General features: G+C 50.4%; 9 protein-coding genes across 9 annotated transcripts; 3 read left to right on the forward strand and 6 right to left on the reverse strand.

The window, feature by feature from the left end:
- Nucleotides 1-413: 413 nt before the first annotated feature.
- On the reverse strand, nt 414-905 carry N7509_008847 (uncharacterized protein; the record flags this gene model as incomplete). Its single annotated transcript, XM_056633484.1, has 3 exons — nt 414-599; nt 651-770; nt 825-905. The coding sequence occupies 3 exons, from the start codon at nt 903-905 to the stop codon at nt 414-416; spliced, it is 387 nt and encodes a 128-aa protein (XP_056484104.1).
- A 460-nt stretch (nt 906-1,365) lies between these two features.
- On the reverse strand, nt 1,366-3,418 carry N7509_008848 (allantoate permease family MFS transporter; the record flags this gene model as incomplete). Its single annotated transcript, XM_056633485.1, has 10 exons — nt 1,366-1,586; nt 1,659-1,772; nt 1,836-2,025; nt 2,090-2,190; nt 2,243-2,519; nt 2,577-2,716; nt 2,776-2,842; nt 2,900-3,015; nt 3,071-3,145; nt 3,205-3,418. 10 exons carry the CDS (start codon nt 3,416-3,418, stop codon nt 1,366-1,368), a joined length of 1,515 nt encoding a protein of 504 aa, XP_056484105.1.
- Nucleotides 3,419-4,392: 974 nt separating this feature from the next.
- Nucleotides 4,393-5,250, forward strand: N7509_008849 (3-hydroxyacyl-CoA dehydrogenase family protein; the record flags this gene model as incomplete). The annotated part of the gene is made up of 1 exon (XM_056633486.1): nt 4,393-5,250. The coding sequence occupies one exon, from the start codon at nt 4,393-4,395 to the stop codon at nt 5,248-5,250; it is 858 nt and encodes a 285-aa protein (XP_056484106.1).
- Nucleotides 5,251-5,982: 732 nt separating this feature from the next.
- On the reverse strand, nt 5,983-8,559 carry N7509_008850 (putative TBC domain protein; the record flags this gene model as incomplete). The annotated part of the gene is made up of 3 exons (XM_056633487.1): nt 5,983-6,369; nt 6,426-7,760; nt 7,813-8,559. 3 exons carry the CDS (start codon nt 8,557-8,559, stop codon nt 5,983-5,985), a joined length of 2,469 nt encoding a protein of 822 aa, XP_056484107.1.
- A 910-nt stretch (nt 8,560-9,469) lies between these two features.
- Nucleotides 9,470-10,914, reverse strand: N7509_008851 (Mo25 family protein; the record flags this gene model as incomplete). Its single annotated transcript, XM_056633488.1, has 5 exons — nt 9,470-9,706; nt 9,758-10,030; nt 10,095-10,648; nt 10,694-10,754; nt 10,810-10,914. 5 exons carry the CDS (start codon nt 10,912-10,914, stop codon nt 9,470-9,472), a joined length of 1,230 nt encoding a protein of 409 aa, XP_056484108.1.
- Nucleotides 10,915-11,144: 230 nt separating this feature from the next.
- N7509_008852 (protein arginine methyltransferase RmtB) lies at nt 11,145-13,048 on the forward strand (the record flags this gene model as incomplete). The annotated part of the gene is made up of 4 exons (XM_056633489.1): nt 11,145-11,382; nt 11,510-11,914; nt 12,001-12,238; nt 12,295-13,048. 4 exons carry the CDS (start codon nt 11,145-11,147, stop codon nt 13,046-13,048), a joined length of 1,635 nt encoding a protein of 544 aa, XP_056484109.1.
- Nucleotides 13,049-13,341: 293 nt separating this feature from the next.
- N7509_008853 (uncharacterized protein) lies at nt 13,342-14,703 on the reverse strand (the record flags this gene model as incomplete). The annotated part of the gene is made up of 2 exons (XM_056633490.1): nt 13,342-14,423; nt 14,589-14,703. 2 exons carry the CDS (start codon nt 14,701-14,703, stop codon nt 13,342-13,344), a joined length of 1,197 nt encoding a protein of 398 aa, XP_056484110.1.
- Nucleotides 14,704-14,919: 216 nt separating this feature from the next.
- On the forward strand, nt 14,920-17,534 carry N7509_008854 (AAA family ATPase SEC18; the record flags this gene model as incomplete). The annotated part of the gene is made up of 3 exons (XM_056633491.1): nt 14,920-15,218; nt 15,298-15,613; nt 15,663-17,534. 3 exons carry the CDS (start codon nt 14,920-14,922, stop codon nt 17,532-17,534), a joined length of 2,487 nt encoding a protein of 828 aa, XP_056484111.1.
- Nucleotides 17,535-18,368: 834 nt separating this feature from the next.
- Nucleotides 18,369-19,260, reverse strand: N7509_008855 (KxDL motif-containing protein; the record flags this gene model as incomplete). Its single annotated transcript, XM_056633492.1, has 3 exons — nt 18,369-18,450; nt 18,654-18,806; nt 18,947-19,260. The coding sequence occupies 3 exons, from the start codon at nt 19,258-19,260 to the stop codon at nt 18,369-18,371; spliced, it is 549 nt and encodes a 182-aa protein (XP_056484112.1).
- Nucleotides 19,261-22,937: the final 3,677 nt, after the last annotated feature.

Genomic DNA, 22,937 nt, shown 5'->3' on the forward strand with positions numbered 1-22,937 from the left:
CATTCTATAATCTATTTTTGAAAACTTTATCAACTAGCACATATCTACGATCAACTACTAGTACGCGAAGATAGATGATTCTTCAAAGGATTGATAAAAGTGCTGTGCAGTCGATTGGTGGCCACTACTCGTTTCAACGCAACACCTCGAAATATTCCCATAAAACTCCTAGGCACCTTGCTACCCCAGTGAGACCATACTCCTCCCGCAAAACTCGCGGAAAACTCGCGGGGAAAAAAGCCCCCACTAGAAAAAAGAAAAGACAAGAAGACGCACGCCCCGTCCATTGCAATCAGACCCCCAGAAATCCCACCGACCAGCAAGTTCTAGCATATCATCTGGTAGCTTTTGTGCAGACGACATCAATATCAGAGAAGCCATGCGTAGGATGTGGGGTCTCAAACAGAGGAGGCTTAGATCTCTTCGTCACTCTCGATATTCTTCTTCTTCTTCTTCTTCTCCTCCTCCTCTTTGATGCCGGCGTTGTCGTCTTCAGTCACGTCATCGTCATGCTCGTCTCCACCTTGCTTCCCCTTTTTGATTGGGGTCTTCTTGGCCCGAGCAACTCCCTTCTTGGGCGAGGTCGGGGTGGCTCCAACCTGTAAAGAGGGTCAGAAATGAAGGCTAATCATGAATCTTGTGTAGCTCACCGAGCCGGTAAAGTAGCAGTCCGTCGCGAAACCGTGCTTTGTTTTGAGAACTTTGTACCGGTTTCCGGCAGAGCGAGGGTTGCTGTACCCCATTGCAGCGGCCACTTTGACCATGTCGACCTAGAGACCATATTGTTAGCGGGTTCAGAAAGTGAGAGTATCACAGTAGCTCACCTTGCCTCGAGTGTGATCGATGTTTTTGAAACACTCCGCCATGAAGCGGTAGTCTTTCTCGGTGGAAGTCTCAGGTGCCATTTTGGGACTGATCAAGAAAACGGTTTGTTTGTTCTAGGATGCAAGAGTATGAGAGGTAAATGTATGCAGGGAGCAAGGTTGAAGTGAAGGAAAAGATGAAAGATGGAGAAGAAGTGAAAAGAAAAGAAAATTGGGGGGGGGTGGAGGATGGAGAGGGAGGAGGGAAGTGAGGAGGAAGTGAAGGGCCGGGCCAGTGACACTCTCAACAGCAAACAGTGCATGGAGCACGGGCCGATGTGAGTGTTATGGCTGCCCGAAGGTTTATCGTCTTAGATTCAAGGTCTAACTTGTGGTCTGTCGCTCCCACGATGTGATGTGGATTTAACTTTGTATTGTTCTAGGGATTGCTTCTGATTCTTGTTTGAACAAAGTCATGCTGCCAGCAATGCTCGACAAAGCCCAAGCTAACCGAATCAAATTGATGTAAAAACAGATCTTTATTTCTCTCTAGAGGATTAACTCATAGCATGTACCGGAATAGTGGAGATCGGTCTCCCAACGAATCTGGATCATCGGGATATTCCGAGGGGTCGAGAAGGTCCCTTTGACGGTTAATACGCTGGTAAGCGAATCGCAAAAGCACAGTCGCTATCATGCCCACGACAACAAAGGCAAGCTCCAGCGAATGGCCAAGGATATACTGCGGGGCGTCCTGAGCGCGATAGAAGTTCGATGCCATGGCTGTCATTTAATCCTCCAGATTAGCACATAGAAGTCGGAAACTCGCAATGATTCAACTATCACGAGACTTACCACCTGCAAGATTTCCAAGTCCAATATAAATGGCCATTCCAGCCGCACGCTTGTAGTCACCTGCAAGGTTGACACTGATCCAAGTAACATTGCCTGGGAAGGCGGGATAGATTCCTAACATGGTGTTAGCTGTCCGATCCGGTCCGCTTGGCATCCATATTGACTAGTCCGACCCACCGATGACAGCGACAAATACTCCAAAATACACGACACCAGGTACGCTGCGACCACTTGATGCTAGACAGATGATGAACCCAATAGCGATCATGGCCATGAAGAATAGAATGAATGGTGACCGCTGCTTCCGACGATCCGAGAACCATGCAGCAAGAACTGCAACAACTGCTGCAGTGATATAGATTGGTACCTATACGAATTGCGTTGCTTAGAACAAGATTCAGTTCCAGCGCCATTGTGGAGAAAATACTGACAGTCAAAAGCTGGGCGGTTGAAGATGTGTAGCCAAGATCTTTGATGATAGACGGGAGGAACAGTGAGATTCCATAGAGGGGACAGGTGATTCCCCAGTACACTAAGGATATCATGTTAGTTATTTGGAGTAAGGGGGGAGGGCCGAAGCATACTAAATAAACCCAAATAAATTTGCCAGTCCTTGAATGCATCAAATACATATTTCATTTGGAACTTGGCCTCGTCCTGCACCATCTCGCGCGCGTCCGCCGAATTTTGAATCCTTAAGCTATGAATAACAAACCGACGTTCATCTTCGGTGAGAAAAGTGGCCGTCTCCGGAGAATCATGGATTGCGAAAGGTGCGAAAAGAGCCACCACAACGGTGAGAAGACCCTCTAGGATGAAGATCCAGCGCCAGCCGGCGTACCCGCCAACCCCATCCATTTTCTGTTAACACATATGAGATATGTGGCTATCGAAAAGGCATTGAGGGAGTAATCTTACCGCAATTCCATATGCTAGAAGCCCGGAGAATGCACCGGCAATACTGGCCGCGCTGAAGAAAAGCGCTTGTCGATACTGAGCACGATGGCGAGGGTACCAGAGCGTAATGTAATAGGCTACACCTGGATATAGACCGGCCTCTAGAGCAATTAATTAGCAAATTTCCACGTTGGGGATGACTGGAAAAAACAATGCGTACCAGCGACACCCAACATGAGGCGGGTTGCCAAGAGACCACCATAGCCCTTGACAACTCCCATCAGGGTCTGAACCACGGTGTTAACTCAACCCAAGCGCGACTTCATAGGGGATTCAATGCTGACCATTACGATACCCCAAGCAACCATGATCAATGGTAGCCATCTGGATGGTCTTAACTTTTTGAGGAGGAGATTGCTGGGTAACTCGAAGACGCAGTAGGTGAAAAAGAACACGGTCACTGGGAAATCGAGCGTCAGCATATTTCACGTGCCACAAAGGATTGCAGTCCATACGAGTCCAATTGTACTGCGGTCCTGTCATATTCAAATCGTCCACCAATCCCTCAATCTTTGCATTTCCAATGTTTCCTATCCAAAGGAATTTAGTGCTCAGGCCCATACGCAGTAGGGAAGTTCATGTTGTGTACCTCGATCCAAAAAAGCAAGGAGGTAAAGGATACTGAGCATAGGAATTAATCGAAGATCCATTTTGCGCAACACCGCTTTTTCATCGACATTGAATGATGGCGGTCGGTTTATCCCCGATTCATAATCTGTGATCTTCTCGTCTTGTGGAATTGAGGGGTTCTCGAATTCGCGTGCCGAGGCTTTCTCCTTCGACATGTCGCCGGAGTCCGACATGGTGATGCGTGGGGTGATTGTAGTTGTGTAATTGGGGGAGACGCTGAGGGGGTGCTGGGAAGAGGAAAGGAGGAAAGGAGGAAAGGAGGACCCTAGAGAAGGGAAAAAGGAAAGAAAAGGGGAGAGCGATCGTTATCTTTCCTCGTATTCAAACACTTGAATAATTCACGTTTTCTCCCTTCCCTTCCCCAGGGTTACCCCATTCCCCGGATTGGCCCCCCACACACCTTTTTCAATGATGAGTGAGATCACCTTGGCATGAGGGGTTCGCCTCCCGCACCATGACGATCAAAGCTTCCAAGGTTTCGCTTTGTTGCTCGGGGCGGACTTTCCAGGGCTCAGAGATCGAAATTGTAAGCATCCTAAATCTGAATTCCTGGTATTAGTAGTTACTTCGCGTTCTAGTTTGATCGCGAGATCTAGGATTTAGGCTTCGCCGGGCAGTTCCGCGATTCCGCACATGATTCATGCGAGATGCTTTATTATTAGTTACTACCCTAGTCCTAGCCGTACGTAAGCGGTGAAACAGGCGATATCAAAGTTAAGTTAATATCCTTGCTAGTTCACCTCGTGCTACTAGTGAGCTAGGACTAAGTAGTATACCTGATTTGTAGATTCTTCAATTCGCGATGTATTGCCATCGCATTTCAGATTTCGTTCCTGGCCAATGTACATGTTTACCTGGGTACTAGTTAACCTGAAGCTGTTGCATTTCTAGAGTTAAGCCACTGGAATCGTACTAGTCAGCCACACAGCGACAGCTTTTCTCACACTTATATCATAGGAAATGGCTGGGATGGAATCGATTTCCTCTCTATGCGGTCATCGTAGCATCACTAGCCCAATCTTCAAGTTCGCCTCTATGAGCCGACTGTTCTAGCAATGCCTTTCATTTCAACTTCGCGATCTGAACAACTTTTGCCTTTGGAAATCGTTATACCTCATACAGCCTGATAACACGCTTCTCCTCCATCATGCCTGCATCTCCTTGGGTTCAGCCTGACACCAGCAGCCGCCCTATTGCCATAATCGGCGGCGGAATCATGGGCCGAAGAGTTAGTATGATGTGGGTGGCAGCTGGCTACAACGTGATTTTGTGCGAGAAGTCAATGGATAGCTACGACGGGGCGTTGGATTATATCAATAGCAACAAGGGCCAGCAAGCAGCGAAGCTAGGCACAAAGCCCGGCGCGATCCGATTAACTGCCACCCTGCAGGAGGCGGCACACAACGCCTGGATGATTATCGAGGCCCTTCCCGAGAAGCTCGACTTGAAGATTGAGATTATGGGCCAGCTGGATAAGCTTGCCCCCTCGGACTGTGTCGTGACAACAAACTCATCTTCGCTGCGCTCAAGCCAAATGCTCGCCAACACGGTAAACAATTATCGCATCTGCAATGGCCACTACTACATGCCCCCCGAACAGAATTACTACGAAATCATGTCTTGTGGTCACACCGATCCCGCCATCTTCCCCTTCTTGATGAGTATGGCCACCACTGCGGGATTCCAGCCAGTGCATGCAAAACAGGAATCGACTGGTCTGGTCTTCAATCGGATCTGGGCAGCTATCAAGCGGGAGTGTCTGCTTGTCATGGCCGATGCTGTTAGTGATGGTAGAACAATTGACGAAATGTTCAAGTCTTGGTTCAAGGCCGAGAAAGGTCCTTGTCAAATGATGGATACTGTTGGATTAGATACTGTGTACAATATCGAGGTTGTATATGAGCAGCAGCTAGGAACCAATCCGCGGGCCAAGGACTGGCTGAAGGCCACTTACGTTGACAAGGGTAATTTGGGCGCAAAGGCTGGCAAAGGGCTATTGGGATAAGGGAGGAGGGGCAGTTCGGCTCCCCAAAAAAGGACTCGGAACGTTATAGAGAGCTACTAGCAGAACAAAAATAATTGTATCATTCGCGAAGTTTGCAGCTGCCCATTGGAGATAGAGATCATGAATGGAATTGTTAAATTTAATTAAGCTTGATTATGAATAACAATGGGTATCAGAAGTATGAAGCTCCCACTGAGTAATTTAGGTCCACAATAACGCATTGGCAGGTTTGACATTGGGGCAGGCCGACGGGTCGGTACGGGATCAAGTGTATGCGATCCAGGGCCAGGCGTCAATGTGGGAAGAAAAAGAGGCATGTACAAGTCTTGGAAGCTTGTGGATAATATCAAGGAGAAATTCAAGAGAGCGTATGTAGCAGTTGTCTTGATCCGGAACCCACCAAAGTGGTCTTAGGCATTTTCCCAAAACGATTAGGGCCCGGAAAAGATGTAGAGAGAGAAGTAAGGAACGTCAAGAGGTGAGGTAAAGTCACAATATAGGGATACACGTATTAAGAACATGAGGAGCCGAGTTCAGTAGGGTGACCCAAGCGGTATCATCACAGTCCAATGTCCTTCGGTCGTGAGTAAGGCCTGGGTTGGGTATAGAGAAATTAGGCATCGAGATATAGTTCTCGGAAGTCCGTCCGATCATTAGGGTATAAGACATCCATCAACAAGAATTATTAGTGAAAAAGGGGGATGGTAGAACAAAAGACAAGCCAAGTCGTGATCAATGGGCGGGCAATTTTCGGCGGCGATGGACTTTCCATTCGGCCTTGGCGACCCTCATGAAGAGTTCGATGTCTTTAATGGGAACCCAACTAGTCAGAACTTTCATTATGTTCTCAAAATCGGATTCCAGAATTATATCACGCATGCCATCTATGAGAGCAGCAGATGTGGCATGGAGCACGTCCAGGCCCTGGCCAAAGGTGCCTGGGTCTTTCTTTGGGCCTTTTGCAGAAGCGGTGGCAGGTCGGCCTGGGGGGTCCTCAGCATCGCCAAGGAGCATAAAGACATCCCAGACACGGAGCTGGGCTGGGAAGGGGATCGAGTAGTTGAAGAGGGTTAGGTACCATTTGGTACCATAGGCTGTGGGTGGAATTCCCACTTCGTTCTGTAAAAGGTATTAGTGCATTGGTTGAGATACGCTGGGTTGCCACATATTCTTACCAGCTTTGAGGCCACCTCACCACCAGCCAGCCATTCCCGTTCAAAATCTTCCAACGCCTCCATAAGCCCCGCAAATCCAGATTTATAAAGTTGTTCCAGGCCGCGAAGTTGCCAGAGCCGCGCCAGCATGACAAAAGCATGCTCCTCGTCGTAATACGCCAAGAGGGTAGCTGCAAGAGCTGCCATACCTTGCACATAACCGGTATCGGGATAATATAATGACATGGCATGAAGCACACGGAACAGAAGCCTTTGCCCACCACGGTATCGTCGACGAAACATGATGTGGCTACTGATGGTACGTGGCACGTCGATATCGATCTGAACATCATCTGGTGAAGAGACATATTGCAATTCATGGAACCCATCGATGAGCTCTTCCTCGGATGGACTATTGGGATGTCGCTTCGCACTCGCCTCAAGGAACGAATACCAAGCCGTCCCGCGCCAACGGTCCGGGATGCCCTTCCATGTTCGCTCGATGAGTTTGCTGCTCTGCGTATCAAATTCGAATTTCATGCCCCCGCCATCTCGACCTTTTTTCGTAGGTTTGGCCATTTTGGTCCACTTATCCTCACGTTCCCACTCCTTCCTGCGCATCGCACGCGCGGCAGCTGCGTCTTGTCCCTCGCCAGCATGTCCGTCTGGAACAGTGAGCATATCGGCGGCCTCGTCCGTGAATTTCCGATCTCTGTTGTGGGGTAGATGATTGGTTGCGGAACGTAGACGAGATGTTGAACGCCGAATCGGCGCACTGTTCGTGCTAGCTGAGGAAGATGGGCGACCTGTTGCAGAGCTCGTAGAGAGATTGCGGGTAGGCGACCGAGCATTAGAAGATCGATTGCTCGATGGCCGAATGGAGCGTTTCCGACGCGGTGACTCAGATGCAATTAAGAGACTGGTGGTGACCCTTTGGATTGGATGAGGCGCGGCTCCATTCTTTGGTGGTGCATGAATGAAGCCGTAACGATCCACGTCTTCGGCGCCAACATTTTGCCAGTATTCAATGCCACCCGCAAGCTCCTGGGTCTCGCGTTTCATTCTCATCCGCTTCACTTCTTCTGAGGCTCGACCATTAGACTCGGGCTCCGGTGCTTGAGGTCCAGGGGTAGAAGCGGTTTCTGCATCTGAAGTAGCGCCCTCCTCCCAAAGAACACCATTGTCCACGGCAATTGATTTTGCGACGTCGGAGTCAGTAACTTTGTCATCTCCTCTATCATACATCAATCGAACTCTCCGGGAGAGCATGTCCTCGTCGGCAGAGATGGCTCTACTCTGAAGACTGGTCTGTCGGGGGCGGAGGGTACCCTGTGGTTTTTGAGGGCGCGGAGTCGGCTTTGGTAGACTGGTGTCGGTGTCATTCGTGCCGGTTGAGGGGGGTTGGTACGGATGATATCTCGACATCTTGTTGGATTGACTGGACTTCCGACTGCGGCTCGGGGTCTGGTTCCTGTTCCTGCTCGGAGGGAGATTCCATGCGCCTCTCTAGCCGTTTTCCAGGGCGCGGTCGATTCGATTGGTCTTTAATGAGACTGCCGCGGTGTGAGAATTTCATTGTCTTATCCAATCCGGTCAGGGAGGCCGTAGGAATGTCCAAGCTGATCCCACTGAAGGATGGTTCAATCTGGGGCACCGGAGGGGTCTCTTCCATGCTCCTCTTCCGTTCCAATTCGGCCGACCTCTTTCTCAACCCGCCCCATTTGCGCTCCGACCAGCGCGATCCTGGTCGAGACCCCGGGCGCGAGCTCGGACGAGCGCTCCCGTCATTGAGAACGATACTTGGGACACTGCGCAAAGAAGGAGCGGTATCGCCAAACCGGCCATCCTCGGATAATCTTGACCGGCCTTCATTGCCTGAGGATGTGAAAGGTCTCAGTCTCCCCTCGTGTCTGGCGTTGTCCTGCCCCGCGAGCGCCGTGGCGGGACGATCGTCGAACCCCCGGGAGGCACTCGTACTCAGCGATCGACCATTGGGTTCCGGTGGCGGCGCATTGTTGGTGGGCAGTGAAACAGAACGGATGGGAGGCGGACATCTCACGGCGAGAGAGTCATTGGAAGGGACGGCGCGAATTGTCGGACGCGACTCCGGGCGAAGGGTCGGGGGCGATAGCGATACAGGGGCCTCTTCCACCATTATCCCAGCATGACTTTGCGAAACGAGGGAGAGAAAAGGAGCGAGGAGATATAAAAGCAGAAGTCCGAACTGAGAACTCAAAGCTCAGTGCTAATGGGCGGGGCAGAAAGGAGAGTCGAGCGCATCACTGATGGCAGTGGAAATTCCAATAATCCAGGAGATCAAAAGACCCTAAAGACCCTAAAGAACCAAAGAACGGAGACCGAAGGCCGTTGTGGAGTTGGCTTCTTGGCGCGGGATGCACTCTCTCATTCCATTCAGATGGGACAAGGGACCACCTTGAGCACTGCCAACTTGTACAGTACGAGTACTAGTATATTGTATCCAATGCAACTGCCAGGAATCGGAATTGCAGTCGCTGGACTGATCTTCAATCCCAGGGGCAAAGCGAGGCCACGCAGCAGTGGAGCTAGATGAAGCCCAACAAGGCCAGACAAGAAGTTTTAAGTGGAGCCCACTAGCGGTGCTTAGATTAGAACAACCGTGGTGACATTGTCTTCATCGGGTCGCAGAGGAGGCTGTGCTCGTGCCATTTGGTCTGGGGTACTCCGTCGTAGTCGACAGGGTACGGAGACACTGCAGCACTGAATTGGATACATTCAATTGAAGGGAAAAGCCCAATTTTGTGCTAGTTCGACGTAATGTCCCCACAACGCAAATGGGTGTAGTATTTACATACATACGTACGGAGCACAGAGAGTACAGAAAAGGCAGCAATCAGAAAAGAAGAAAAAGAACGCGTCAAAACGCCCATAGCCAAAGCCGCTAATCCAGCAAGCCATCAGCCTCCAATGCAAGAAGAAGGGGGGGCCCCAAGCCATCCCCCCCTGAGCTATACGGAATAATAATAATCATCATGGCGTGAAGATACTTGTCGGGATCCAGCCGTCCAGCGTTAGATCTCTGTCATTTAGACCACTGCGGCCGTGTTGACCCCGGACTGGGCCTCTCGACTGGGTCGGCTCCGATCGACTGGCTCCTTCGGAAGAACCTCAATCTGTCGCACCAGGAAGCTTTTCTCATCCGTAAACTGATCATCATCCGTCCGATCCTCTAGGAATTTTGGCAAGAAACGCAACAACCGGTCGCGGTTGTTGATCAGGATCCGTTGTACTGCCACCGATTTGTTTGGGTTCGCCACGAATACCTGGTCTCGTTAATGTGCGTGACTCTTCGTCATGATCAACGATAGACATACCTTGAAAACGTGGAATCCCTCGTACTGTACCATTTTGCGATCGTCGCGCAGCAGTTTCATACACAGCTTGAGGTTCTCCCCACTTTCCACGTAGGCCATCATCACATTGTAGTTGGCACGGTCCAATAGAATCTCCCCAAGCAGCTTGATGCTTTGTCGCTTGGTTACGTATGAATCTGACTGCACCAAAATGGTGTTGAATCGACCGAAAAATAGCTCAAAGTTGCTGGCCAAATATGCGGTCACTAGACTCTTGTGCCGAGTCAGAATTTCCTGTCAAAGGCCGTGTCAGTCACTCTATCCACCACGATACAATAGACTTGTAAAATGGACGTACCCGGAATGTCGTGAATGCATCAGCGCTAACTTCAAAGTTCCCCTTGTCGATCCATTCAAAGAAGTTCCAAAATACGCCGTTGCCGTTTTGAGGGGCATTGGGCTTCAATTCCGAAAGACGCACGGCCGCCTCCCCCTCTTGTGATTGATCATACAGAATCACGGCAGTGACCACGTCAAATTTGAGCGCTTCACGTAGAATCACACCACACGGCATGGCACTTTGGCTATGTGTGTACCCTCGGCATAACTCAATCAGAATCTCAGGTCGGTGGTGAACAATATAGGAAATGACTGGAGGGTCTTTGTCGGGCGCATATGAGGTGGGCCGAAAGCGCAAGATATGGGAGAAGATGGTCTGCGTATCCTTTCTAGCTTCAAAGGGCAGTAGATGGATTGACCGCGAGAGATCATAGAGCAGGTCCTCTTGGAGTGTTGCTTGGATGAGCGCGTGGACCTGATCGGGGATGTGCTGATCTCTAAACCGCGAAGCCATTGTCAGCCATGCATTCCAGTCCAGGCCAGACCAGACCAGACCAGAGAACAGCTCTGGATCTGCCTGTGGATCACTCTAAATCCTAGGGCGTGCAGTTAACCGACCTTGTGTTCCTTGAACAATCACTTTCATCTGACCGAGCTGTTTGGCCAGCTCTTCATCGGCCTGTGTTCTCAGTCAGCGAGGAGTTGTGCATCCCAAGTGGTTCAAGCGACGGTACCTTAGGTGTATTGGGGGCTTCTTGGACCCTTAACAATAATTCTTTAGTTGAGCGAACGACATCAGCGGGTTGGCGCGATCGGCCACGATTAAAGAAGAAAGCCATAACCAAAATATCGAGAGAGATAGAGAAGGGGAGGGGAAGTTGGAGAAGCTGGAGAAGCTAGAGAAGCTAGAGAGGGCGAGCCTGGAACGGTCCAAGGGTTCCCAGCCGTAATAAACAACGAAGTCCAGCGGGGCGGGGCAACCGTTGGCCCGATAACGGATTTTTTTTTTATCGGCCACTTTCTACCCCTCCAACCTTACCTTACCATTCTACAGGTCTATCCCAGCATCATGGCTTCGTCCAGTCGTTCTGATCTCCCTGCTGAAAAGGCACCTGTCGATGCTCGATCCGTCTCTGACGAATCTGACTCGAGCAATGAGGAAGGTTGGGAAGATGTCGAGCCCGAGGATGATTCGCAGCCTGTGGTCGACCTCTTCTCCGAAACCGTCTACCCTGATGTGCGCTCGATGCTGAAGGTTTGCAAGGACAAGCACAACTTTGATCTGCTGAAAATCCAGAAGCAACTCGGTATGTAACTTCCCCATTCCTGCCACTGTGATTCCGTCCTTCTCTGGGCAAAGCGGAAGCCAACGAATTTTGCTTGCCATTGACCATTGACATGATTTGGAAACTAACTCATTCGATTTTGCGATAGACCTTGACTTCCTGGATTCGATCAAGCTGGTCAACTATGTGCGCACCCAGGTTAAGGCTGGTAACAAGACACCCGATGTCTCCTCCAAATCCCAATTCGAAGACGATGCCTACTTGAAGCCTGTGCTCGAGGACGACGCCCTTCTCTATAGCTTGGACGATATTGCTGAGGAAGAGGCTGGCAATGAGGCCTCTGGTGGCGACGCTGACAGTCGAGTTCTGGAACTACAGGAGGAATTGGAGCGCTTGCAGACTCAATTCTCTGAGTACAGAACCGCCGTGCAACAATCTCTCGAGGATCAATTGACCAAAGAAGACGAGAAGCTGCAGCCCGATGCTGCGAAAAAATCCACAGATAAGACTGAGGAGGTGGATGCTGACTACTTCAGCTCTTATTCTTATAACAGTACGTTGACATGCGCACAACTCAACATATATATGTATGTATGGGTGTATGTACAATAAGTTGCTAACCTGATCTCCACCGTCTAGCAATCCATGAGTCCATGTTGAAAGACACCATCCGCACTGATGCCTACCGTGATTTCGTCTACGAGAACAAGCACCTCTTCAAGGACAAGGTCGTTCTGGACGTTGGATGCGGAACTGGTATTTTATCCATGTTCTGTGCCAAGGCCGGTGCAAAGAAGGTTATCTCGGTTGACAACTCAAACATCATTGACCGTGCCAAGGAGATCGTCTATGACAACAGCCTTGGTGATGTGATCACGTTAGTATTCTTGCGTCTGTTTGTTTCTACTGAAGGTCCACTCACTATCTGAACAGGTGCATCCAAGGCAAGATCGAAGAAGTCGTCCTTCCGGTCGAGAAGGTCGACATTATCATCTCAGAGTGGATGGGTTACGGTCTGCTCTTCGAGGCCATGTTTGATTCAGTCATTTACGCGAGGGATCGCTACCTGGCTCCCGATGGACTTATGGTTCCCTCTCACGCCACTCTCCGCGTTGCGCCTTTCGCCGACCCTGATTTCATTGCGTCGCATATCTCCTTCTGGCATAACGTGTACGGCTTCAAGATGAACAGCATGCTCTTGAACATCTACGAGGAGGCGCTTGTGCGCGGTATTCAGCCCACTACCATTCCAGGAGAGTCCAGTATCTTCTTGCCGCTGCCTCTTCATACCATCACCGTTGAGGAGCTGAACTTTATCAAGGAGTTCCAGTTCACTCTGAACGAGGATATCGATGCCCTCGATGGTTTCGCCATCTGGTTCGATATCTTCTTCATGCCCTCAAGAGCATCTCCGGTGCCCGAGAATCCCATTCCCTCAGAGATGAAGAAGAAGGGAATTGTTTCCTTTACGACCGGTCCGGACGACACTGAGACCCACTGGATGCAGACCATCCTTCTTATCGACCATGGAAAGGAGCAACCCAAGCCATTGAAGAAGGGTCAGACTTTTACTGGTAAAGTCGGCTATCAGCGAAAGCAGAACGGCTACCGCGGTCTGGATATCAATGTCGAGTGGAACGGCGGAGAAAATGCCTGGGCAAGCAACAATGGGCGCTTCAGTAAATAGCGCTCGGTCCAAAAGTTGATATGATTTTAACGATGCTGTCATAAAATTTGATATTTCGTGGGCTAGATGCATGGATAGAGAATTATATACCCAGCAAGAGATGGAATTCTACGACCTGGAAATGACTTTCAAACAGTTCACTAGGTGTTGAAGGTCGAGCTGCAGAGCTCTAGTCCCTGAACACCCAATGTCCCACCATACAAGTAAGCAGTACCATCCTACCGTGTGCCGTAGGGAGCCTTCGAAGCATAGGTAAAATATCATCATGAGTAAGAAATACATCCAATAATTGATCAACGTCGGGCAGGGGATTTGCCCGATTTTGACCTGTGGGAGTGCCTCCTGGTTCGGCGGTCTTCATCATGACGATCATGACAATCGCGACGAGAACGTTCCGAAGTCTCATTGGACCGTTTGTGTGGGCGGTCTCGGCTTCGTTCCCTGCTCCGATTCCGGTGGTGATGTCGGCGAGGATGATGAGAGCCCCTACGATGTTTCTCACCGTCAGCCTTCGAAGTAGACTCATCCAACTTAAAGTTATCTAGGCTACCCATGGACTGTGAGCGCTTCCGTTGATGTCGTGTTGCGTTATGGCTGTCTGCGGTATTCAGGCTCTCGATCTCTTTTCGTTTCTGCTCAGTCCATACTTTTCGTTCCTGCTGCGTGGCCTTTAATTGTCGCACACCACGTTTCATGGCTGCAAGAGGGTCATTGACATCCATGCGAGTCTTTTCTCGTTCCCTGCGCATAGGATCTTCATTTCCCCAGACATTCTTATCGGGCATCGCATCAGGCGCTGTGACTACCTGTGCACCAGATGAATACCATGGTTGACGACCTGCCTGCTCCTTGAAACCTTCGGCATTTGAAAAGCGCATCGTATACTGGTCTTCGTAACTTCGTTCCTTCTTCTTCTTCTCAGCTTCAGCCTCGGAATTCTTCTCGGCTTTCTTGGAGCCCTCCGGGAAGAGGTTTATATGACCGCTGCTATCCCAAAGAGGCACCTGTTGGTCCCTGCCCTCCCGTTGAGATGAACGAGAGAGCTCGTCTCTTTTGGAAAGCGCCTGCTCGGCATCTTCCCGGGCAAATCGAATATCTCTGTCTGTGTCGTCTTCCCCTGCAAGGCGCCGTTTTTTCCGATACCGGCCCGCATCATCGTTCGGTTTTCTTTCAGATCGTGCAAAGGTATCAGTAGATGACTGGGGTGGGGGAGGAGGCGTCGGTGGCCGCTCGCCACGTAAGATCTTAATTCGTCGTTCAGCATCAACCTCTTGCATGAGTCGCTCATCTTCCTCTTCGCGGGCTTGTGCCTGGGCCTCGTCGCGTTTCACACGGGCGATATTATCCGGGTTGTAGACGTTCCATGATTTCTTGCCTAGAAGATGTCTATTCAACAATATTAGTTATATATCGGTAATAATGTGAGGGAATAATACTCACAGAGGCATCTTGAGTGACCTGGCCAGCAGTGAAGAGAAGAAGCGCCGTGCAATCAAGGAGGTCGAAGGTCGACCAGGGATGCCAAGCCCCGGCGGCGAACCTGCTTTATCGATAAGTCCCCCCCCCCCCACTCCCCGTTCAGCCTGGGCAGTCCGCACCCTAGTGGTGTGGCTGAGTTCCCTCTTCGTTTCTCCTTGAGCTGTCTCACCTTCCATTTGCAACTCCTCCGTCTCACTGGGGTTTGCCTACATATTTTGCCTATTTCTATTTCATCGGACACGTGTTAGCTCACCATAACCGGGTCTCCTTCCATCATCGCTGTTGCCTACCCTGTTTCAAAACACTACGGTGGCGCTACCGCAACCTTCTTAACACCCAACACAACTTCGACTCCTAGCAACTCCTAGCCACCGGATTATTTACAGTGCACCATGTTCAATCGCCCTAATCCGTCAGGGGATAGTGGGCGCCCATCGCCGCATGGCTATTCGAGCCCCAACCAAGCACCACCACGGTATGACCACGGCCAGCCTCCCATGTCCAATTTCGGGCTCGCTCCTGGCGACTACGATGAGCCCATGACTGATGCAACTTTTGACCAAAAGGGGATACGGTGGCCCGCCACCTCAATCAATGGGAAGAGCTCCACAATCACAACCGATGCCGACCCGCCCGCCGGTCGGAGGAGGACGTACTGGAGGGCCGGAATGGAAGCTTCAGCCCAGCAAGAGTCCGAATGACAACTATACCTTTGGTAACATGTAAGTGAATTGAGATCCGGCTTACATGTCCGTACTAACAGCTATTAGTATCGCCGTCTCACCTCTGGATATTCCGCCAACCCGCGATGGCACCGACCTTTATCTCCTGATCAACGATCTCTACGTGTTCTCCGCCCGCCCCCTAGACGGATTTCCTCCGGGATGCATCGGCATGTCAGATCCTCAACGAACATGGGCGCGGGTTGGGCTGAGAGATACCGTCAAGGTCGAGCTGTATGACCAATTCAGCCAGGGTGGGCAAGCATATTTGGGGTCTGCCGACATTGAAATCAGCTTTGCGTCCGCAAGAAAGCGCACTGAAGTTCCATACGATCAAGATGATCTGGCGAAGGCAGTCATTAGCGTATGTTCACTCTCGGTCTACCTTCCTTGGTATTTGCTAACGAAACTAGAATTTCCAAAACCAATTGTTTGCGCCCGAGCAAAGACTTCTCATGGACCACAAGAGCATCCCTCTTCTACTGAGTATCAAAACCGTTCAACGTGTCGATTGGTCTGAGAAGGTCGATCTGAACTCTGGGAAAACCGAGACGAACCCCATCGCACGCGGCTTGCTTACGCCACAAACTCAGCTCAACTTCTACAGAGATGCGCAGACCGGAGTTAATATTAAGGCCTCCAACCGCCGCCCAGCTGCAAACTCAATCATTCAGCCGGGGTTCAAGTTTGAAGACATGGGAATCGGTGGTCTCGATTCGGAGTTCAGCACCATCTTTCGTCGAGCCTTTGCGTCTCGCATTTTCCCTCCCGGATTGGTGGAGAAGCTCGGTATTCATCACGTCAAGGGTCTTCTGCTTTATGGACCTCCCGGTACTGGTAAAACCTTGATTGCACGACAGATTGGTAAAATGCTGAATGCCAGAGAACCGAAGATCATCAACGGCCCCGAAGTTTTGAATAAATACGTCGGTCAATCCGAAGAAAACATCCGAAAAATGTTCGCGGACGCCGAGAAGGAATACAAAGAGAAGGGCGATGAGAGTGGATTGCATATCATCATTTTCGACGAGCTCGATGCCGTTTGCAAGCAACGTGGTAGTGGCGGGGGCGGTGGCACCGGCGTCGGCGATAGTGTTGTTAACCAACTGCTGTCGAAGCTCGATGGTGTTGACCAACTTAACAATATCTTGCTCATTGGTATGACCAATCGTATGGACATGATCGACGAGGCTCTGCTACGTCCTGGTCGCCTGGAGGTTCACATGGAGATTTCTCTTCCCGACGAGCAAGGCCGAAGCCAGATCCTCAAAATCCACACAGAGAAGATGCGTACCAATAATGTCATGGATTCTGATGTCAATTTGGGGGAGCTTGCCCACATGACCAAGAACTTTTCTGGTGCTGAAATTGCTGGTTTGGTCAAGTCTGCCTCTTCTTTTGCATTCTCCCGTCATGTTAAAGTTGGCACAATGGCAAGTATCAACGATGATGTCGTCAATATGAAAGTGAACCGGGCCGATTTCCACAAAGCTCTCGACGAGGTCAAGCCTGCTTTTGGTGTTTCTGAGGAGGAGCTTTCAAGCCGCATCCAATATGGCATGATCCATTACTCTGAGACCATCAAGGAGATTATGCGCGAGGGTGAGCTGTTCGTCAAGCAGGTCAGTAGCCAGGAAGAGTCCACTCCACTCTTCTCTGTATTGTTGCACGGACCCACTGGAAGCGGCAAGACCGCTCTGGCATCGAAGATTGCAATCAACTCTGGATTCCCCTTCGTCAAATTGATCAGCCCGGAAGACATGGTTGGCTTCAGCGAACCGGCCAAGGTAGCGCACATTAGTCGCATCTTTGACAGTGCCTATAAAAGCCGTACCAGTATCGTTGTTGTTGACAACATTGAGCGAATCATCGACTGGGTACCGATTGGCCCTCGCTTCAGTAACAGCGTACTACAGGCGTTGATGGTTTTCCTTCGCAAGCAGCCCACCCATGGACGGCGCCTGTTGATTCTGGCCACGACTACCGAGCGTGCTTTGATGAAGCAGCTTGATATCTACAACTCTTTCAATTCGGACATCATGGTTCCCAATGTGCAAACCTTTACCGAGCTGCGGTTCGTCATGGAGGAATCCAAGGCCTTCGATGCTCAAGAGATCGCCCGGGCACTAGATGGTATCGGTGGCCTAGCGGATGAAAGTCGCATCAGCGTCGGTATCAAGAAGGTCCTGCTCGGAATCGAAACTGCCAAGCAGGATACAGATAAGGTTGGCCGTTTTGTGCGTGTTATCAACAGGGCCATTGAGGAGGAGCACTCCTTTTCCTAGAGGGTATTTGAATAGATAGTCTCTGTACGATTACTAAAGAACCTTGCCATGGGACCTTGCCATAGATTGTTTGCCTCCACCATGTACTTATGATCAAAGATCAATTAATATTGTGTCCATTGCTCCTACCTATGCATGAGTATCCACAAAATCCTCATAATAGTAGTTAATGCCGTACTGACGGCCAGTGTCAAGGTGGTTGGTTTATCATGTGCCGAGGGCCGGGCCTAGAATCATGATGAACCAACCCATATGGTGGATTTGAAACACTAGCTTATGCACTAAAGCCCGAAGAAGCAAACAATATTATATGTGTCCGAGTTAGCTTAAGACTGTTGAACTTTATTCGACAGCAGGCCGTAGCTACCCCGACTTTAATGCTTGAAGCCGGTGCCCACTGGCAAGCACTCTCACATTCAGGGGTCACCTCAAGCCCTAGATACATAACCCTAGAGATTACTGTTCGATACGATGCTAAGGCAGAGAAGAATACCATCTCGGAGGATTCTAGCTAATGAATGGCTAGAAGCTTTCATTCTTACAGATAGTAAATACGAGTACGAAAAAACACTGGCAAGCATCCCACGCCACAATAGGCCTTAATATACGCAGTAAAACGGCCACGCACGCACTCAATGAAAGATATACAGAGTCCCGAGGTCCCAAGCACACACACCAAACCCAAACCAGCAAAAAAAAATCAAATTAAACCGTCCCAAATCCAAAGATCCCGATTTTGTCCGAAGTCATTATAGTCGTTAGATTAAGCGAAAAGAAGGTTGAACCACCCACGGCCAGGCTGGTGGACCCGGCGGGGGTATCTTGGGCTCTCGTTCAGTAATCATCAAAGGTATACTTCTTCGATGCCCGACGGTATTCATCTGGGTGGGCCTTCTCGGCCTTTCCTTTCAGAGCACTGCGCAACACAAGCTTCTGTCAGCCTTCTAGAACACGCATGTGGCCGCTAGCTGGCGCGTCGATCATCACAACGGCGCACGTGCCAAGCACTGCCCCGGCGGAGCGGAGGCTATCACCCCTGGCCGCGGAGCGGGGCGGAACTTGCAACGTCCACCTCAGGGGTCGTCCAAGAGGTCTTGGGAAATAGATTTGTGCTCTTACCTGACGCGCTTTTGAGTCCATTCCAAATCGCGCTTTGTCTCGCGTGCGGTTTTGAGTCCCTCGTTGAAGTTGGCGCGGACGCCCTTCAAACGTCGCTGAGCTAGGGCTTGCAGCTCCAAAAGCTCTTGCTGCTTAGCGTTCAGATGGCCGGAGCTATTTCATGCATAGCGGTCAGTTTTCAAACTCTCGGATTTCAAGTTCATCCTGAAATCAACCGCGGCAATGCCTTTCGTCATCGGAAATGGCGAGCCGCGGAATTCAAGGGATCTTGCGCTTGGAGAGTGAATACTCACGTTTGCGCTTGTTTCGCCAGGCCTCGATCCAATGGCGTCGGGTCGAACGAATGTTGCATACGGTCATTCAAAACGTCAACGACGTCAACGCCCGAGTATGACGCGGGGCTGGTCTCATAATCGCCGCTGGCGCCGGCGGAGCTGAATGTGAGTCCGCCAGAGGTGCGGCTGCAAGCTGTAGTACTCGCATCGGAGTAGTCAGGTGGTGAGCCTGGAACTCTAGAAATCGGGTACATGCTCGCTGGCGCGGGAGCCTTGGATGGCATGTTCATGGCACGAGCAGAGGGCTGATAGTAGTGACGTTGAGTAGCCATGGTGGCTGAATGTTGTTATTGTTGTTTTTATTGGAAGCCTGGGACGACAGGTATGTCTCAACAAGACAAGACAATGATATGCAAGTGGGAGAGATGCTCTTTGGTCAGGGTAGGTGCAGCAATATAGAAGGACCTGGAAGGTCTGAGGTTAGACTGTGCAAACGGGGCCAGCTAGGAGGGATGGATAAGGAAGAAGAAGAGGAACCAGGCCCACCGGACAAGACGAGGGATTTTATAGCCATCGGCGGAAAGTCTTCCATCCGGCGGGGTCCATTTGAGACGAAGAAGGCAAAGGTAAGAGAGCAAGGATGGGCTGGGTCTGGACGGAGCCATTGGGCCATTTCGCAGCCCTCGCACCATAAACTCCAAGCCCTCTCTTCGGCTGCACCTCTTCCTCCGTGTCTGCCCGCCGATTCGCCTCTTGGACCGCTCTAACCCCGCTCGGGGTGGGAATCGAAGCAATGTGTCTGGTGGGATACCAGCCATCCTCCACTAAGGCTTCCGCTGTCCCGCCCCTCCCACCGGATCATCGGTCTTGGTCTACGCGGCCCCTCCCCAAAGTCTGTTTGCTTTCTGGGCCCGAGCGGAATCGGATGAAAAACAGGAAAGAATTTGGGTGAGAAAAGTGGAATTGGAGGGGTGTGTGGAGGGTGGGAATACCCTGGGTTGGGTGGAGAGGGAATATGGGCCGGGGGGAAGTATAAAAATGAGCCTTGTGCCCATTTCGTTCCCCGATCTTTTCCTTTTTTTTCTTGCCTTCTTCGCTCCCGTATGCCCCCCATGCTACTACACTGCCCCTCATTTTCCCATTGTATTTTTTGAAATTCGGTGGCTGGGGATTCGGATATGGGATGGAGGGTCCGGTTTGAGTTGCGCACCGGGTGAGGCTGATGACGAGCTGCGAACTACAGAGCAAACCCGTATGACATCCAATTCTGTGTTCTCTATCCATCTGTATACTTCGTGCGGTTTGGTTAATACAGTGAATAGGTAACCATTATCATCTTCGCGCTGTGCCGACATACCCCAATAATGGATACAGGGAACGGTGGCTTCTCGCGCGCGAATCTGCCAATGCTTGAGCCGGCGACGTTTCTTCCGATTCTTTCTCTTCGGTAGCAGGGAGGCGGCAACGAAACAAGACGATGTCTCACGGCCTGACATCATTTGGAACTCAAACAACCAAAATATCAACTCAAAAACAAGACCTCTGCCGGGCAGCAAAATCCAAGGGGGAAGGTCACACGGGATGAAGATCAGTGAAGTTGGACATCACTGCAGGGCGCGAACGAACGAACCGTGGAGAACCCAGTAATGATTCGAAGGTATCCCACGTCTGGGCCGACGGGTCTGTGGGTCATCAAGCCATCTAGACGTAAGTCTTGAGCAAGAGTCACCCTAGGAGCCATGGGATCAAAAGGAGCAAAAGGGGAAAGGAAAAGAAGACTTGTGTGACCACCGTGTGGTCGGATTAGGTCGACAAAATCAGCCCATGGACGCAAAGATAGCCTGAATACGCTGATCCCTGCTCCTCCGTTTGCCCGCTTTCGATGCGGCTGTCAGAACGAAAATGCCTCGCATCGATCCATTAGTGGCACATATGGCGAAGACGAGAGTGATGCAACACAGACAAGCGCTCTAGACGCCGTGATGGCGTAGAAAGCAGCATTGTCCCCGCCTTTATCTGCATACATGCTTGAATGACTTGCTTGTCCCCAAATCCATGCAAAGGAAGACCATCTCTGCAGGCCGTCGGCAATGCAATTCGTGAAAGAAAAAAAGACAAGACGACCGCTTTCTCATCATTGGTCCCTGATTGCCTGCTGACAGAAAAAGCATGCCGGTTCCGAGAGTCCTCTTCTGGGCCCCTTCGCCGCCGGGCACCCATTGGGACCATACCGAGCAGAGAAGGAGTAACCTGAATACCACCTGATAATTTTCCTCCTCTCTACAGTACATGATGTCCGTCGATGCCTCACTTCTGCACCCGGCGCCTTGGCCTTGGACTTTATGCATGCCTTACAGCCTGACGAGACACGATATGCCCCGTCGACACGCATTCCATGGTCGAATTACACCGTGACACCACCCTCCTCCATTTAATTTCTCATCTCCAAGTTGATCAGGGATACTACGCCAAATAATGTACTTCACCCAAAATTGGGTTCCCATCCGTCGCCTCTGTTCCCTCCTCCGCAAGAAATACCGGGGAAGACATCGGGCAGCACAGCGCAGCAATGACGCGCAGCGCACGCCAATATCGGGCATTGCAAATAGGATAGCTCTTCCGCCATTCTCGTCGTCATAGCCCCAGCCTCCCCGGTCACTCACCGAGATGCGATCCGCCCCTCCTTGAACCTCCATGTTCTGGTTCTCGGGAAACTCAACCCATGGCCTACACACTTTGTGCCCCCATCCTCAATCTACAAACTTCCCAACGCACACACCCCGACCATTGCAATGAACTTGTCCTTTTACCCGATTTTACATGCATGCGGTCAACTTACTAACTCAGTTACAGTTACATGCGTTACACGAGCCCTCTATTTCGGTCCGAGGGATTCTAGACAACGCTCTCCTCCCCACCAATTCAATGTTACCCGTTTTGGAATCAGTTGTATAGATGTCGCCGTCTGGGAAGGGTGACCATCAACTCATACTATTACCCTTTCTTGATTGACAGTCAAACTGGGTCAGCCCCCAAATTTCCGATGATCGCAGCAAACTCCGGCCTAAATAATTTGCCAGCACTTAGAGTGGGGTTGAGGCGGGGATTTTTTTGCTCTCGACGCTTCCTTCACCGCCACATGCAGCGCCATGACTGGATGATTGGCAATGGCCAGCTCACACTTCTTTCCCTTTTTGGGCCATGGTTCAATTTTTTACCCTCCTTCTCCCTCTGCTGCCCCAGGCATGATCTGCTGAATGTGCAGCAGGGCCTGTGTTTGCTGTCGGTCTCAACCAGTATATATGGCTGTTGTCGGATATCCACGGCCGGTCTTTCAATATCAACAATGCCCTTGGTTGTCGACATTTTCGACATTTTCGAGCTCGTAAAGCACTTAAAACTAACTTTCGCTTCTTATCTTACTTTGCACAGAATCAATTTCGATGAACCTCCGGATGAGGATACCCTTCCGATTGGCTTCTACTATCAGCCTGGTGATTCATCATGCCGAGGTCCTTTTGCTTTATGCCTTGCATACATACTAAAGCCCCCCCTTGATGACTCCTGTTATGTTTTTGATGGCGTTTGATCGAAACCTTGACTGTCACCAACCCTGTTAAACTTGGGTTTGTCAGACCGAAACTTCATCTTGATCTAACTCTGTTTCTAGGGAAGGGCTCGATGGCTAAAACCCAAAGCCACTTCAAGTTGATGACTGTCCTCCCAGGGCTGGAGCCAAGGAAATCAATAACAACTTGAAATCATACTAGTAGAATAGTAGAAATAATCACACTGAAATGATAATGTCATCGGCTTTTTTTATTAATTGGGAACGGTCCTCCTCCAGGGCTTGGCGTAGACAAAATTAGGAGCAAGATAGAAATGACGGTGAGGTTAAAGTTAATGATAAATACAGATTAAGAAGATAGAAAGGTGTCGTTGCGCGCTCGTAATCTGGTATCACGTGGAAAAGGAAACAACACAAGGCTTAAAGGGGTGAATAAAATAG

Source organism: Penicillium cosmopolitanum (genome assembly GCF_028827165.1).
Source record: "Penicillium cosmopolitanum strain IBT 29677 chromosome Unknown utg000009l:1.0-9042332.0:1.0-9050551.0, whole genome shotgun sequence".
Classification (NCBI taxonomy): domain Eukaryota; kingdom Fungi; phylum Ascomycota; class Eurotiomycetes; order Eurotiales; family Aspergillaceae; genus Penicillium; species Penicillium cosmopolitanum.